The sequence below is a fragment of the Monodelphis domestica genome, chromosome 6, assembly GCF_027887165.1.
Source record: "Monodelphis domestica isolate mMonDom1 chromosome 6, mMonDom1.pri, whole genome shotgun sequence".
NCBI classification, from domain to species: domain Eukaryota; kingdom Metazoa; phylum Chordata; class Mammalia; order Didelphimorphia; family Didelphidae; genus Monodelphis; species Monodelphis domestica.
Window position 1 is genome coordinate 23,388,561 of NC_077232.1, and position 14,633 is coordinate 23,403,193.

At 33.7% G+C, this 14,633-nt stretch overlaps 1 protein-coding gene across 1 annotated transcript; it reads right to left on the bottom strand.

The window, feature by feature from the left end:
• Positions 1 to 2,402: 2,402 nt before the first annotated feature.
• LOC100617865 (olfactory receptor 10AG1-like) lies at positions 2,403 to 9,162 on the bottom strand. The gene is made up of 2 exons (XM_056803765.1): positions 8,987 to 9,162; positions 2,403 to 3,402 (listed from the first exon to the last, which is right to left on the bottom strand). Exons 1-2 carry the CDS (start codon positions 9,160 to 9,162, stop codon positions 2,403 to 2,405), a joined length of 1,176 nt encoding a protein of 391 aa, XP_056659743.1.
• Between the last annotated feature and the right edge of the window lie 5,471 nt (positions 9,163 to 14,633).

The following is a 14,633-nucleotide window of genomic DNA, read 5'->3' on the forward strand; positions in this document are numbered from 1 at the left end:
AGGTTAAGTGTAGTAGGTAATGTTGGCATGACTGTTTTAATCAAAATTTATTCTCAACTTCACACCCCCATATACTTTTTCCTCTCTAGCTTATCATTTTGGGGTCTTTGTTTCTCCACAAATTTTAAAAGATACTTGAAGACTTCTTATCCGAGAAGATCATTTCCTATGCTGGTTGTTTGGTCCAGTGCTACATTGTCATTGCTGTGGTGCTCACTGAACATTATATACTGTTTATCATACTGGACTATGAAAACTATATAGTCATCTGTAACCCACTGCTGTTCAGCAGTAAAATATCTGCATCCAGCTGGTCATCATTCCCTATGTCTATAGATTTCCTCTCTGTGATGGAGCCCTTGAGGACCTATAACTTATCCTTCTGTGGGATTAATCATTTCTACTGTGCTGTCCTCCCTCTCGTCAAATTAGCATGTTCTCATACATAGAATAAAGAGCATTATATATATATATACATATATATTTATATATATATATAATAGGTGGCCTTGTATATAGTATGTGTCTACATAAACATCCACTCCCTTCTTATCATTATTATATCGTACATGTTCACCCTTGTAGCCATGCTCAATAGCTCTTCTACTGAGGATAGGTGCAAGACTTTCTCCACATGTGAGTCCTATCTTACAGTGTTCACCATATTCTATGTGACCCTTTAATGTATGTATTTAAGACATCCCACTGAAGATTCTGTACATTAAGGAAATGTGTAGCTGTATTTTATACAACAATGATGCTTATTTTTTACCCCATAGTCTATGGCTGCAGAAATAAGGACATGAAGGAGACCCTGAACAAAACTTTCTAGGTTTTTGTGATGAAAGCAGTAAGAAGGAAAATTTTGACTATATAAAAAGTACTAATCTGTCCCCTTTTACTTTTATAAACTAGCTAGATAATTTTGTATTGAGTTATTTATAAAATTTTCTTTCTTTTCTTCGTGCATTTATTTTTTTAATTGATGTTTTAATTTTAATGATAAGTTTATGACATTTTATTATCCATGTTCTCTTCCTTTATCTCAATTCTCCTTTATGTGCAAGACAGCAAGGAATATGATATAAGTTGTACATGAATTATTATAAAATTAATATGTCTATGCTTATGTTGTGAAAGAAGACACAAATTGCTGTTTATAATAGAGAAAATTCATGGAGGAAATAAAATAAAGAATGTAATGATTCAGCCTGCATTTCAACTCTTGTCAATTCATTCATCATGAATCCCTAAGAAGACCTCCTCATATATAATGTGGCAGGGAGACTAGATCCAAGTTCAGGTTAAAATGGATTTTTATGCTTTCTATTCAGCATCTTGTCTCTTCAGCAGTTTGAACATTTTCTTTCTTGCACATCTATTCCACAGAACTCTAATTTTAGCCAACTTATTTTTACCTCAAGATAGAGAGATTGTGATTAAATCATCCAATAAATTGAAATAGATCTTGTCTTGTACATTCTCTTCATCTAATGGCTTTCAAAGACCTTGATAAATTAATACTATATTGAAAATATTTTAGTTATTGTTTGATTGAGAATTTCATTACTTATTACATAAGGAGTAGTGACTTTACTAATTTACTCATATACCTTTTAAATACTTCCCCCAATTTTGATATTAGTTATCTTTAAAAAGTGTCCCGGAGTGGATCTGAATAAAAAAAAAAATTAGAAGGCCTGATAATAAAGTATTCTGCCTTTCTTTTTGTAGATAGGTGAGGCACAACACATGTAAAATATTGTCCTTGACTCAAGTGATTCTTCTGTCAGTTAAATATTAGTCCCCCACACATTTCTTTAAATGGAAAGTTTGTGATGGTACATTTTTAAGATTATTTTCCATTAATAAAATACCTCTTTCTTTTTTTTAAAGATTGTACAATCAATAAAGTAATAAAGCAATTTGTGAATTATAGTATTTGTTAATTTACAGGATGTAGAGGATTATTGATTGTATGTTCTTTTAAAAAATATTAACTGGTCCAGAAAATCCCTGAGATTATCTAGAGGATAAATATTGGGAAATAACCCAAACAAAAATAAATCAAAAAAATTAATAAACTGAAACATTCATTACTTAAGACATTTTCACATATTCATTAAAACTATATATATATATATGTAAAAGAGAAATAATAAGTATTTATTGAATTGTTATGTCAAATCTCATGTTTTCTGACTTTCTTTAGGTCCCCAGTACTTAACAGTGTTTTGTTTTCTTATTCTGGGAAACAAATACAACTGGCTTCTTATTTGGGTTAATTCTACCAAAGTTTTGAAATTTTTGAAAGGAAATGGAAAATTTCCAGAAAAGAGAAGAAGATAGACATAGATTTCTTTAAGAACTGTAAGACAACACTTTAATTAGGTTAAGTAAAATTATTTATTGTTAGCAGAACCAAATGACTTTGGTAGTAACTTCCTAAGTGCATCAATAACATCCTTGTTTCTCAAGCTATATATGATTGGGTTAAACATTGGGGTGACAATAGTATAAAAAAGTGAGAGCACTTTGTCTGTTCCTGAAATTTTTGATTTAGGTCTTGAGTAGCCAATGATTGCAGAACCATAAAATAAGATCACAACTGTGAGATGGGAGGAACAAGTAGAAAATGCTTTAAACCTCCCTATGGCTGATGGAAGCTTCACAATGGTAGCAATAATTTTAAAATAGGACCTGATTATCAAGATAAAAGGAAGCATGATATACAACACAGCTCCACCATAAATGAGAATTTCTAGAACAGAGGTGTTCCCACAGGCCACCATCATTAACGGTAAAATATCACAACAAAAATGATTGAGTTTATTAGAATGACAGAAAGGCAAAGAAAAAACCTGATATGTCTGCCCTAGCATGACCGGGATGCCACTAATCCAGGAACCAGTAACCAACTGGGTACATACTCTTTGATTCATTATGATGGGATAATATAAAGGCCTACAGATGGCCACATAGCGGTCGTAGGCCATCACAGATAGGAGCAAGAACTCTGTACACCCCAGAATAACAAAGAAATACAGTTGTGTAGCACAAGCCAACAAAGTAATATTCCTCTTTTGTGTCCAAAGATCTGATAACATTCTGGGGACAATTACTGAAGTGTAACAAATTTCTAAAAATGAAAAATTTCCAAGGAAAAAGTACATTGGGGTTTGTAGAGCTGGAGAAACCTTGGTTAAGATAATTATGAGTCCATTACCAAAAAGGATACTCATGTATATGAACAAGAAAATACCAAACAAAAATCCTTGGAGGTTGGGCAGATCAGAAAATCCTAGGAGAATGAATTCCTCCACAATAGTGATATTTCTTTCTGCCATTTTATTTTCTGTATATTCCACTAATGGAAATGTTAAATTTGGAATAATTAAGCCACTTCACTCTTCAGTCTCCATTTCATTCCCTGTTAAATAAAGAAGATAAATTAAATGATTCCTAAATTCCCTGACAGACAACATTCTTCATCAAGTTCCCTTTAAGTTTTGCTAGTTTATGTTCCTAGTATATCTAGCACTTTGTAATTTTATATTTTAAGTTTGATCCCTCAAATTCTGGAATTTCAATCCCTATATTCTAATAACCAGTATCTAGCTTTTTCAATCTTCCACATTCCCTTTAAAATCTCACAATTTTAAGAAATTCTCTATTAACAGTTGCTTCTGTGCTGAAACTTCAATATTGAAATGAGGTGACAGGACATGATGTACAATAAAACCCAAGACATGACCCTCAAGGTCAAAAACAAAAAAATGAGAATATAATTGTATATTTGTAATTTTTTCTGTTTGTAACCTTTTGGGATTAGTAGAAATGAAATTTTACATAATAAGTATCATCCTTTCAGTCTGTTTCTCTGACTGTACACACACACACACATACACATCCATAATACCTGGTCAAAATATATGTGTATACAATACATACAATTCTATATATACCCATATATCTAGTAGCTCAACTTGTAATTTACATAATGGTAGGTATAGTATCTCTTTCTCTCTCTCTCTCTCTCTCTCTCTCTCTCTCTCTCTCTCTCTCTCTATCTGTCTATAGTTGTTGCAATTGTATGCATTAGTAAGTATAATGTCATTGTTCTTGGTTGGAATCTTAAGCCTCATTAATCTTTAGAAGTTCTTCAGTTACCACAATCTAAATTAAAATACTATGAGCAATTGTTTTTCTTCATTACTTAGTTTGGGAGTGGAAATTCTCCATGGAATATCAACCTCAATTAATATTCTGTATTTTAATCCCATCATTTCATTAATATAAACTATGGAATGAGGATATTCTTCATCCTTGAAATGTCTACAAAATAAATAACAGCACAATAGATTAATCAACTTTATATTTCCGTGGGTAGCTATCCCTTTCTTTATTAGTGTTCAAATTCAGGACCAATTTTTGCCTCAGGGAGCTCCCATAAAACCTTGAAGCAAGCATTTCCCTATCATTGGTCATAGTTGAGTGAAGAAATACAAGAGATCAAGAATAATCTAATCTCTAATATTTATAGCATCACAATGCCTTTTACAAAGTGCATACTGAATAAATATTTGTTGGCTACTTTCAGTGCTTGGGATCCTTTCTGTTTGGTCCTGAAGAATCCTGAAGAGCAGTTAGTGGCCATTAGATTATTTCATTACTCTGTTTAGCAATTCCCTTCTAGCACATTTTAATGCCTGACCAGTGCTTCCCAATCCAAAAGAAAAAAAAAATCCCCTTTATTGAGAAAGGCATAAACCAAACAGGAATTGCATGATAAGATCATCACAATATCACCATATCATGATTCTCTTCAAAGGATCTTTAAAGATTCTTTCACTTCTGATATGCCATTGTTTCTTCCACCCTCCCCCCCCCACATTGACAGACTAGTCTGCTAAATGGAATTATCTGAAGATGAATTCTCCATGGAATTTGTCTGAGTATCTAAGGGAGAGATATGTGGAAAAGCATGAAGATAATTCAATAGTACTTAAATAGAGTGTGTGTTTTAAAAATGTCATTTCAATTTTAAAAAGGCTTGAAAACTTTTGACATAGTCCATATTTTAGTTGTGTAAACCATAACCATTGATTTCTGGTTTCATATACCATTTGAAAATCTTTAACTAGAAATTGAATAACTTAGAGTCACCTGTAACAAATACCAAATAAGTAACATGGTGCACAATAGATTAAACATCACTGAATATTGAGAGTGTAGATGTTTTCTATCTTATTGGACAAAGTCAAGAAAAGAAAAAGACATCTCAATGTTTTTCTATACAGTTATATACTATTTTTCTATGTTGGAGGCTTAGTTTCATAACAAAATCAAAGGATCTTATCAGACTAAATGTATGTTCTTGAAGTTAAAGAATATGTTAACAAATATCTTTATAATTTATCATTCTGAACTCTGCAGTTGAAGATCTGAGGGCTCTGTTTTCCCTAGTTCAGAGAGACATGCTATTTAATCACCTCAGAATTAGACTATCCTGGGGAAACAATAAAAAACAAAGCTACTACAAAGACATTCACAATAATATTAATCACAATTTCTTCTTCCACAAATCTGTGAAGATAAAGTAGGGGATATGCCTTGGTTTTCACTGTCAGTATAGAGTTCTTTGCACTGACATTATAAAGATTTCAAATAATTCATTTACTAAACTATCAGAAATTAAAATTATTTAAATTACCCTCCTAGATTCTTTCTTTCTATATGCCTCTTATGTCTTCTGATTATGTATCTGACATTTCATTATTATGAATAATTCTATGATCATGTTTATTAATGTTTAATACTTTCTGATTTTTATTGACCCAATTTTTATTAGATACAATAAGATTAAAATTTTGATACAACCAGTGTTTTTTTTTTCAGCAATAATAGTCATTTTTCAAACTAAAGAGATTTCATCAAACTTCTGGTGAATATTCTCCTTCACTTAGCTGAATCACCATTCACCAAGTAACATCATAGGTTTTAGAGATTATCCAGTAATAAATGTCCAACATGAGCTGTTGAATTTACAAGAGTAAAATAGCTTAGGCTTACCTTTCTAAGAAGAGATCAAATCATCTTCAGCTGCTCCCTGAGTCAAGTAAAATAATTTAAAATAGTATGTACATGTAGATCTGTGTGTACTGTGTTATTTTCACAGCATTACACACATATGATTTATTTAATACTCATAGAAATTCTTTGAAGTTCATCCTAAAGATATTATTCTCATTTTAAAGATGAGAAATATGATATTCAGAGGAAATGAAGTAACTTTGACAATGTCATAAAACTTGGGAGTTCCAATATTAGGATTGAAACTTAAATGTTCTTACTATGTCACAGTATAAAATACTGTTTTTTTGTTTCTGTTTTTTTAGTAATTTTTTTTTCTTGGAACTGGTTACTTATATTCAACAAGAACCAAAGACTAAAAATGTTATTTATTCTCAGAGCAGTTAGAGCTATTTAAATAGAAAAAAAGTTTCTTGTTCTCTTCTAATCTATGGGGACCCTTTCCCCAGCTACTTCTCAATTTTTAATGAGAGACCAGCTGGGACTCCTTATACAAATCCAATGTTCTAAACTTTGTTGATTATATATCATGCAGCAGAGAAATATGCTTGAGTTTTGATTCTGAAGGCAATGGTTACTATCTCAACAACTTGAACATGTCTTAAAAGTGGGACAGTTGAGGAGTTATTCATATGTTATTTTTATCATTGACAGACTAGAGTCAATGATATTGGGACTCTGACTTTTTGTTTGTTTTAAGAAAAGCTTTTTCAAAATGTTAAATTATTGTATTCTAATGAATGAAAAAAATGATTATCATAATAATGGTAATTTAATGGTTCCTGGATTCTTGAAACTGAAGATTAAGGTTTAGTTAAAAATAGGTATAATGTATGCTTTTATATATATATATATGCAAAAATGTATAAATAAATATGTGTATCTATATTTAAATCTATATGTGTATATGTAAAATTTAAGTACATGTACATAGACATATGTGCACACATGTAAACATTATATGGTGTATATGTACATGCATACACATACGAATATATGTGGACATGTTCACATGTAAACACATGCATATATATATATATATTTTTTTGGTATTGTATAAACAAATGAAAATTTTGTTATATGTAAACCAGCCATTATATACTTTCTGTTCTCTGGTATGGCGATATGGATATTGTACTAACAATGTTTTCAGCAAACAAAGAGGATGCCATTAGATCTTAATCCTTTTTTATTTACAAAAGTCACTATTTTATATGTTTATGCATAGAACATCTAAAATCATGTCTAAATGATGTCTTATCCTTGGAATATTTCTTTCAGAATAACATTAACAAGTTTAGAATCAGGATGATACAATAAAAATATCTTAAAAGAATACGCTGTTTTTGATCAGCCACAGTTTTCTCTAGCATTGCTGGTGAATATATGATTAAGCTTAATATTCCCCACGAGTCTTTGGAGATAGATCTAATGAAATTATAATATAATTAGGTTGAGTGATATAATGATAAGGACATTTGTTTTTGAGTCTGAGGACATGAATTTGAATGACAGTGCCACTCATTAATATCTTGGCAACTTTGGAAAGTCTCTTCCAATCTACAATTGTTTACTTTTCTCTATAATTAATTAGCTTGATTAGAAGACTCTTTGAAGTTGAATACTTTGAGGCTAATAATTTGCTTGAATTTCAGAATTCCAGAAGTTAGTAGTTCTAAAGATTATTGCTTCTCCCAATGAAGTTTGGCACTATGTGATGAGACATTTTGTGTGAGTGTAGGTGTGGTTGCAAAGATGTTATCCAACTGTCTAAGATGCACAAAATACCACAGGGAAGAAACAGAATAGATAAAAAAAAAAAATCTAATGCTGATCAACAGAAAGATGAGTGAGTCATTGGGGTTTGGGATGGTTAACCTTTGTAAGAATGCAAGACTCCATAGCTTAGCTTTGAAATAAAAAGAGAAGTTTATTAATTCCGAATTGATTAACTGAGAGGTCAGCATAGATGAGACACTGCCTCCTAGAGGTGATATGTTCTGGGTCTTTTATATTCTTACAGGTAATGGAATAAGGTTGGGCAAGAGTGAGGGGTTGATGTTTGTTGTCTGACAGGGGTGACCCTCTTAGTTTAAGTGGTGATGTTTTAGATACAACTAGATGGTATCAAAGCATAACTTGGAAATTTATCTCTGTGTCCATCTTGAAATCTAGGGGAAATTTCTAAGGGGAATGTTTGTCTCAGGGTTCTTTCTTATCATGAGTTTTTGATGTCCAGGTTCACCCTTTCCTCAACCCTAATAAGAATGCTAGAAAGGAGAAGAATTTTCCTGCTTATAATTTGACCTGAAGGACTTCTATAATTTGGAGTACAAAGAGAAATCCAGAGTCCCATGCCAGGATCACCCATATTGTTTTTGTTCAGTCATATAAGTTGTCATGGGCATTGTAACCCCCAAATTGTAGAAGTATTTTAGGCAAACTCTAAGCAGGGAAATCCCTTCACTTCCTTATGTCCTTGTGACTCCTAGCCAAAAACTTCTGAGAACTCCAATAAAATCCTGAGATCATTATCCTTCTTGGATCCTCCTTTAGATATGAGATGAACAGAGAGATGCACCTTCTGTAAAAATTAAATTAGTCTCTAGAAATAGAAATATATTTTAAGAAATATATTTATTAAAGAAATATATTTATTATAAAATAAAAATATTATTATATTATTTAAGAAATATATTTATTAAATATATAAAAATTAGAAATCATGGAATAAAGAAAATGCAAATAAGAAAACCATATGCCTAGGGCTGATTAGCCCATTCAAAACCCCCATGCTTAGCTTACTCTGCAATGGAGGAGCATGAAGTAGGCATTGCAGCCAGTTAAAATACTCATTCTGATCTCACCCAGGTGGAGACTCAGGTGAGATTACATGGAATTCTGGTGAGGGAGGACTGAGTTGGCCCAAAAGTTTAGCAAGGAACTGTCCAAGCAAGTTGCCTCGCCTTGGAAAAATGCCAAGTTCCCAGCTGCAAACAGATAAACTTCTGGGAGGAAAAGACCAGGTAACAAGAACAGTACATAGCAGATAAGGGCTAAGGCATACATAGCGGCAACTCTCCAACAATGGTATGCAACAGATAACAGACTGGAAGGAGGAAGGGAGGGGGGCTATACATGATGAAAAGTATTTAAGACTGAGTCTTCGGGAGGGAACTCGGAATTCTGATGGCAGAAGTTCCCATTGGTGTGCGTACCAGTTCCATAATAAAGGACCCTTTGCCTGTTTGCATTGTCTATGGGTCTTCTTTGGTGGTGGGTGAAATCCCAGACCCCAACACTGGGAAGTACCAAGGACTCTTCCTGATCCCATTAGGTGTTTTCTAGGCAAAGATACTAGAGTAGTTTACCATTTTCCTCTCCAGATCATTTTATAGATAAAGAAACAGAGACAAAATATATTAAATTATTTGGCCAGGGTAATATAGTTATTAAGTTTTTCTGGTCAGACAACAACTCACAAAGGTAAGTAGTCCTAATTCCATACCTGACACACTATACTCTGTGTGACCAACCTGAATTCTAGCCTGAATTAAATAGGGATATTCAAAACAAAATGTCATTTTTTTAAATTAATATCTCAATAATGATTTGGAAACTAAGTTTCACAGTCAAAGGAAAAGTAACTGAATTCCCATCTTGTGAGATGGAGGGAGATCTGTTCTCAACAAAAAAAAAATGAAAATGATCATGCTATTATTACATTGATATTGTTATCAAATTTTGTTTAAATATTTTCATACTAGCATATATATTACAAAAAATGAAGAAACAAATCCTGTAAGAATCCTAAGTGTTCCAAAAATGAAGAATGCTTGAATCAAAGAATTTGTGATCAATGAAGTATCATAAATGTAAAGAAATATTGCAACAATATTCTGAGGTAAGTCATCTTTTAAATGTAGCAGCAGCAGAAAAAAATGCAATAATTAAGCCTATGAACAGTAATGAGTGAATTTGAATGAATAGGCAAACAAAACAACTTAGGTTTCATTGAGGAAATAGTTGAAAATATCTTTAATGAATTATATTTAATTTACTTAAGTGCAAAAAATTTTATGCATTAATTTTAATTGTTTCTTATTTTAGTATATTTTATATCCTTTCAGATTGTAGACTTAATCTTGTATTTTTTAAAATTTTAAAATTTTTATTTGGTCATTTCCAAACATTATTCATTGGAAACAAAGATCATTTTCTTTTTTTCCCTCCCCTCCCTCCCACCACCTCTCCCATAGACCATGTACAATTCCACTGGGTATCACATGTGTTCTTGATTCAAACCCATTTCCATGTTGTTGGTATTTGCATTAGAGTGTTCATTTAGAGTCTCTCCTCAGTCATATTCCCTCCACCCCGGTAGTCAAGAAGTTGCTTTTCATCAGTGTTTTTACTCCCACAGTTTATCTTCTGCAATGTTTTCCTGGTTCTGCTCCTTTCACTCTGCTCATATGTGTTTCTTGTAGACAGCATATGGTAGGGTTTTGGACTCTAATCCACTCTGCTATTCGCTTGCATTTTATGGGTGAGTTCATTCCATTCACATTCAGAGTTATGATTACTAGCTGTGCATTTCCCAGCATTTTGATTTCTGCTCCTTTTCCTGCCTTTTCTTCTTTCAATATTTTCTTCTACACCCAATGTTTCCTTTTGAACAGTCCCCCTTGTTCCTACCCTTATTTTACTTCCCTTTCTACCACCCTCCCTATTTATCACCCCCTTATTTTCCCTCTAGTCTTTCTAAAATTAACCCCCCACTCCCTCCCTCTCTTGTACTGCTTCCCTCCCCACCAGACCATTTGTTACCCTTCTACTCCCCTATAGGATGCAAATCTATTCTCTGCCCCCAATGGATTGGATTGTTTTCCCTCTTTGAGTCACTTTCAAAGCATGTAAAAGTTGAGTATTTCCTGTCTTTGACCTCTTTACCCTTCCAGTGTATTGATATTCTCCCCCCTCCCACCATAAGCTTCTTTATGACATATAAATTTACCCCCATTTGTTTCTTTTCCCATTTCTTTTAATATTAACCTATTTTAAGCTCTATGTATATATATATATATATATATATATATGCATACTCATGCATATGCATTTTTGCATGCATATATCTATATACCTATTTATGTCTTGTCCTTTCATCCTATACAGTTTTTTGCTGTTCCCTCTAAGTATACTTCTTTTTGCTGCCCAGGTAATAACAACAGTTTTTAAGAGTTACCAGTGACCTCTTTTCTTATAGGGATACATATCATTTTAACTTATTGAGTCTCTTAAATTTTTTTTGTTTTTCTTTTTTCCCCTCTTTTTAAATTATATTTTGATGATTCTTTTGAGTTCTGTGCTTGGACATCAAATTTTCTGTTCAGGTCTGGTCTTTTCTTTACGAATTCTTAAAATTCTTCTATTTTGTTAAATGACCATACATTCCCCTGTAAGAATGTAGTCAGTTTTGCTGGGTAGTTGATTCTTGGTTGTAGACCTAGTTCCCTTGCTTTCTGGAATATCGTATTCCATGCCTTTCTTTTTTCAGTGTGGATGCAGCCAGATTCTGAGTTATCCTCACTGTGGTTCCTTGGTATCTGAATGACTTCTTCTTGGCAGCTTGTAATATCTTTTCTTTGGTCTGATAGTTCTTGAATTTGGCTATAACATTCCTGGGTGTTGTCAGTTGGGGATTAAATACAGGAGGTGATCTGTGGATTCTATGAATCTCCACTTTTCCCTCTTGTTCAAGGATTTCTGGGCAGTTTTCTTTAATAATTTCCTGTAATATAATGTCCAGGCTTTTTCTTTTGTCATGGTCTTCTGGTAGACCAAATTCTTAAATTGTCTTTCCTTAAACGATTGTCTAAATTCTCTGTTTTGTGAATGAGATGCTTCATATTTTCCTCAATTTTTTTCATTCTTTTGGTTTTGTTTTATAGTGTCCTGCTGCCTTGTGAGGTCACTTGATTCTATTTGTTGTATTCTGGTTCTTAAAGACTAGATTTCATCCTTAGTTTTTTGATTGTCCTTTTCCTTTTGGTTGGATTTTCTTTGGATTTCATCTTTCCTCTTCTTTACCTCATCTTTCATCTGCTTTGCCTCATCTTTCATCTTCTTTGCCTCATTTTCCAGCTGGTTGATTTTGGCTTTCAAGACGCTATTTTCAGTTTCCAGATGATTTATCTTAGTTTTTAAGTTATTTTCCCAATTGTCTTCAGCCTCTCTTAATTGTGTTTTGAATTGCATTTTGAGTTCTTCCAAAGCCTGTATCCAATTCGCTGGGATTTCTGATTTTTCCTTTGCTGATCCCTCCCCCTCTGTTTCATTCACTCTTTGCTCATTACCTGTGCAGAAGCTGTCTATTGTTATTTATTTCTTCTTTTTCTGTTGTTTGCTTGAGTTTACCCCTTCTTTGCTCCCTGTATTTGGCTGTGCTCTTGCTACTTTCATTTTGTTTTGGTTTTGGGGCTGTCAGTCTCCCCTCTTGGAGCTTTGTCAGATCTCTTGGTACAGTCTCTAGGGGAGGAATGTTAGCTTCCCTGTCCTCTGTAGGCTTTTGATTGGATTGAGTTCAATTGGGTTGGACTGTATGTGGTATGAAGCTCTGAGGCTCTGAAGACTCCTGGAAGGCTGGGCTGGCCAGGCTCTCTCCAGTTCTCTTGAGCTGTTTCTCCCCTGTCTGCAAGTGCCTTTGCCCACCTCCCTAAACTCTGAGGAGTTCTGATGGGATTAGGTTTAACTGGATTGGTCTGGATGTGCCCCGAGGCAACGATGAGGCTGGAGCCTGATGGAGGGACCCAGCCATGGCCCCATCTCTCCCTGGCTTCCTCCCTGCTGTCCAAGCTTCATGCTCTGAGCCCGGCACCCTGCTACTCACAAGGTAGACCCTCCAAACCAGCACCTTTGCCCACTCAGAGGTTCCTGTTGCTGCTGGGGGCTCCGCCCTCTGGGTTGTGTGGGAGGGGTCCTGGGACCTACCCTCTGCCTTCCCCTTAGCCCTGAGTATTCTTGGATTTTGGCTTTTGGGGGGGTACCTTTTGATTTGAGTCCAGAAGGAGGGATCCCCACTTCTGTCCTGTTGTTCAGATTGAATTTCAGTACCCTAGGAGCATTCAGTTTGTATCAGTAAGGAAGGATCTTCCACGAGGTCTGAACTTTTGCTGCTTGCTAAGCTGCCATCTTGACTCTGCCCCTTGATCTTGTATTAAAAAGAAAAATAGTTCTGAAAAATCAGTGTTAAAATTGTCCGAATGCTTCATTGGAATGTTTAATTTCAAAAGGTAGGATTATGGGATGAGGGAGGATCAGGCAGGGAATTTGCCTTAAGTGAAAATTCAGACTAACCTTCATTTTAGACTGAACAATAGTCATCAAGCATCCATTAAGCACCATAAATAGGAGTGATAGAAATACTCACACCTTAAGTACCTTCTTGCCTTCTTAGCCTCTCCCAAGCTACTCTCTGGTACCTCAGTCATTGAGATATAATTTCTTTTCCAAAGTCTGTTGTAATCAGTGTGTACATCCTGTCCTATAATCCCCAAAAGGATATATAAGACCCCAAGTTCTTTAGCTCATTGAAAAATAACCTTTCAAGGTGTTTTTTCCAATTGACATTGTTTTAAAAAGTTAAATAATTTTGTCTCTGTGTGGTATCTAGCATAAGATGGAATAGGGCCAATTTGAGCATTGTTTTTCTTGCCCTTATTAAAGACTTTTTAATAACTTTAATAGTTCTCCATTTTTCAAGGTAGACAATGTGAAACATTTAATATAGATACAAAATCAGCTATTACATTCATTCTGTTTTCCTGTGAAACAATATGAATGTTTTAATGAGAGTGTTTTCAAGGAAACTACAGGAGTAGATCTTAGAACCTAATACTTTTCTTCATTTACAACATATTTATATGCTTCTTCAGTAGGACACATATATTAAAAGACTAAATTATTATTTATTCTAGGAGTATCTGTGAATACCATTGAAAATTTCTAAGAGAGGCAAAATAACCCAAGGCAGAAATACAATGGGATCTGAACTTCCATGCTGATCAGCAGTAAGAAAACTCATGTTATAGTTAGTCAGTGTTTTCCCACTCTTTCTGACCTCATTTAGGGTTTTATTGTCAAAGATCCTGGAGTAGTTTGCCATTTTTTTCACTGGATCATTTTACAAACAAGGAAACTGAAGAAAATATGATTAATTTACTTTCCCAATGTCACATAGATAATAAATTAATGATACCTGATATGAAATAAAAAAGATGAGTAGATCTACTTAAAGAATCCTAGAGAATCCACCAAAAACGCTAATCAAAATAATCAACTACTTTAGCAAAGTTGCAGGATACAAAATAAACCCACATAATATATTTCCAACACAATTAGGCAGCAAGAATTAGAAAGAGAAATCCCATTCAAAATCAACTTAGACATAATAAAATACTTAGGAATCTATCTCCTCAGACAAACACAGGAACTATATGGACACAATTACAAAACACTCTCCACACAAATTGGAAAAAACATAA

Bases quoted from the DNA above. Each gene is read 5' to 3' on its own strand.
- LOC100617865 (XM_056803765.1), bottom strand. From the start codon at position 9,162: ATGTATGCCTTAGCCCTTATCTGCTATGTACTGTTCTTGTTACCTGGT. The intron at 3,403-8,986 runs GTAATCTCACCT...TGAAGAGTGAAG, and splicing joins CTCCCTCACCAGAATTCCAT to TGGCTTAATTATTCCAAATT.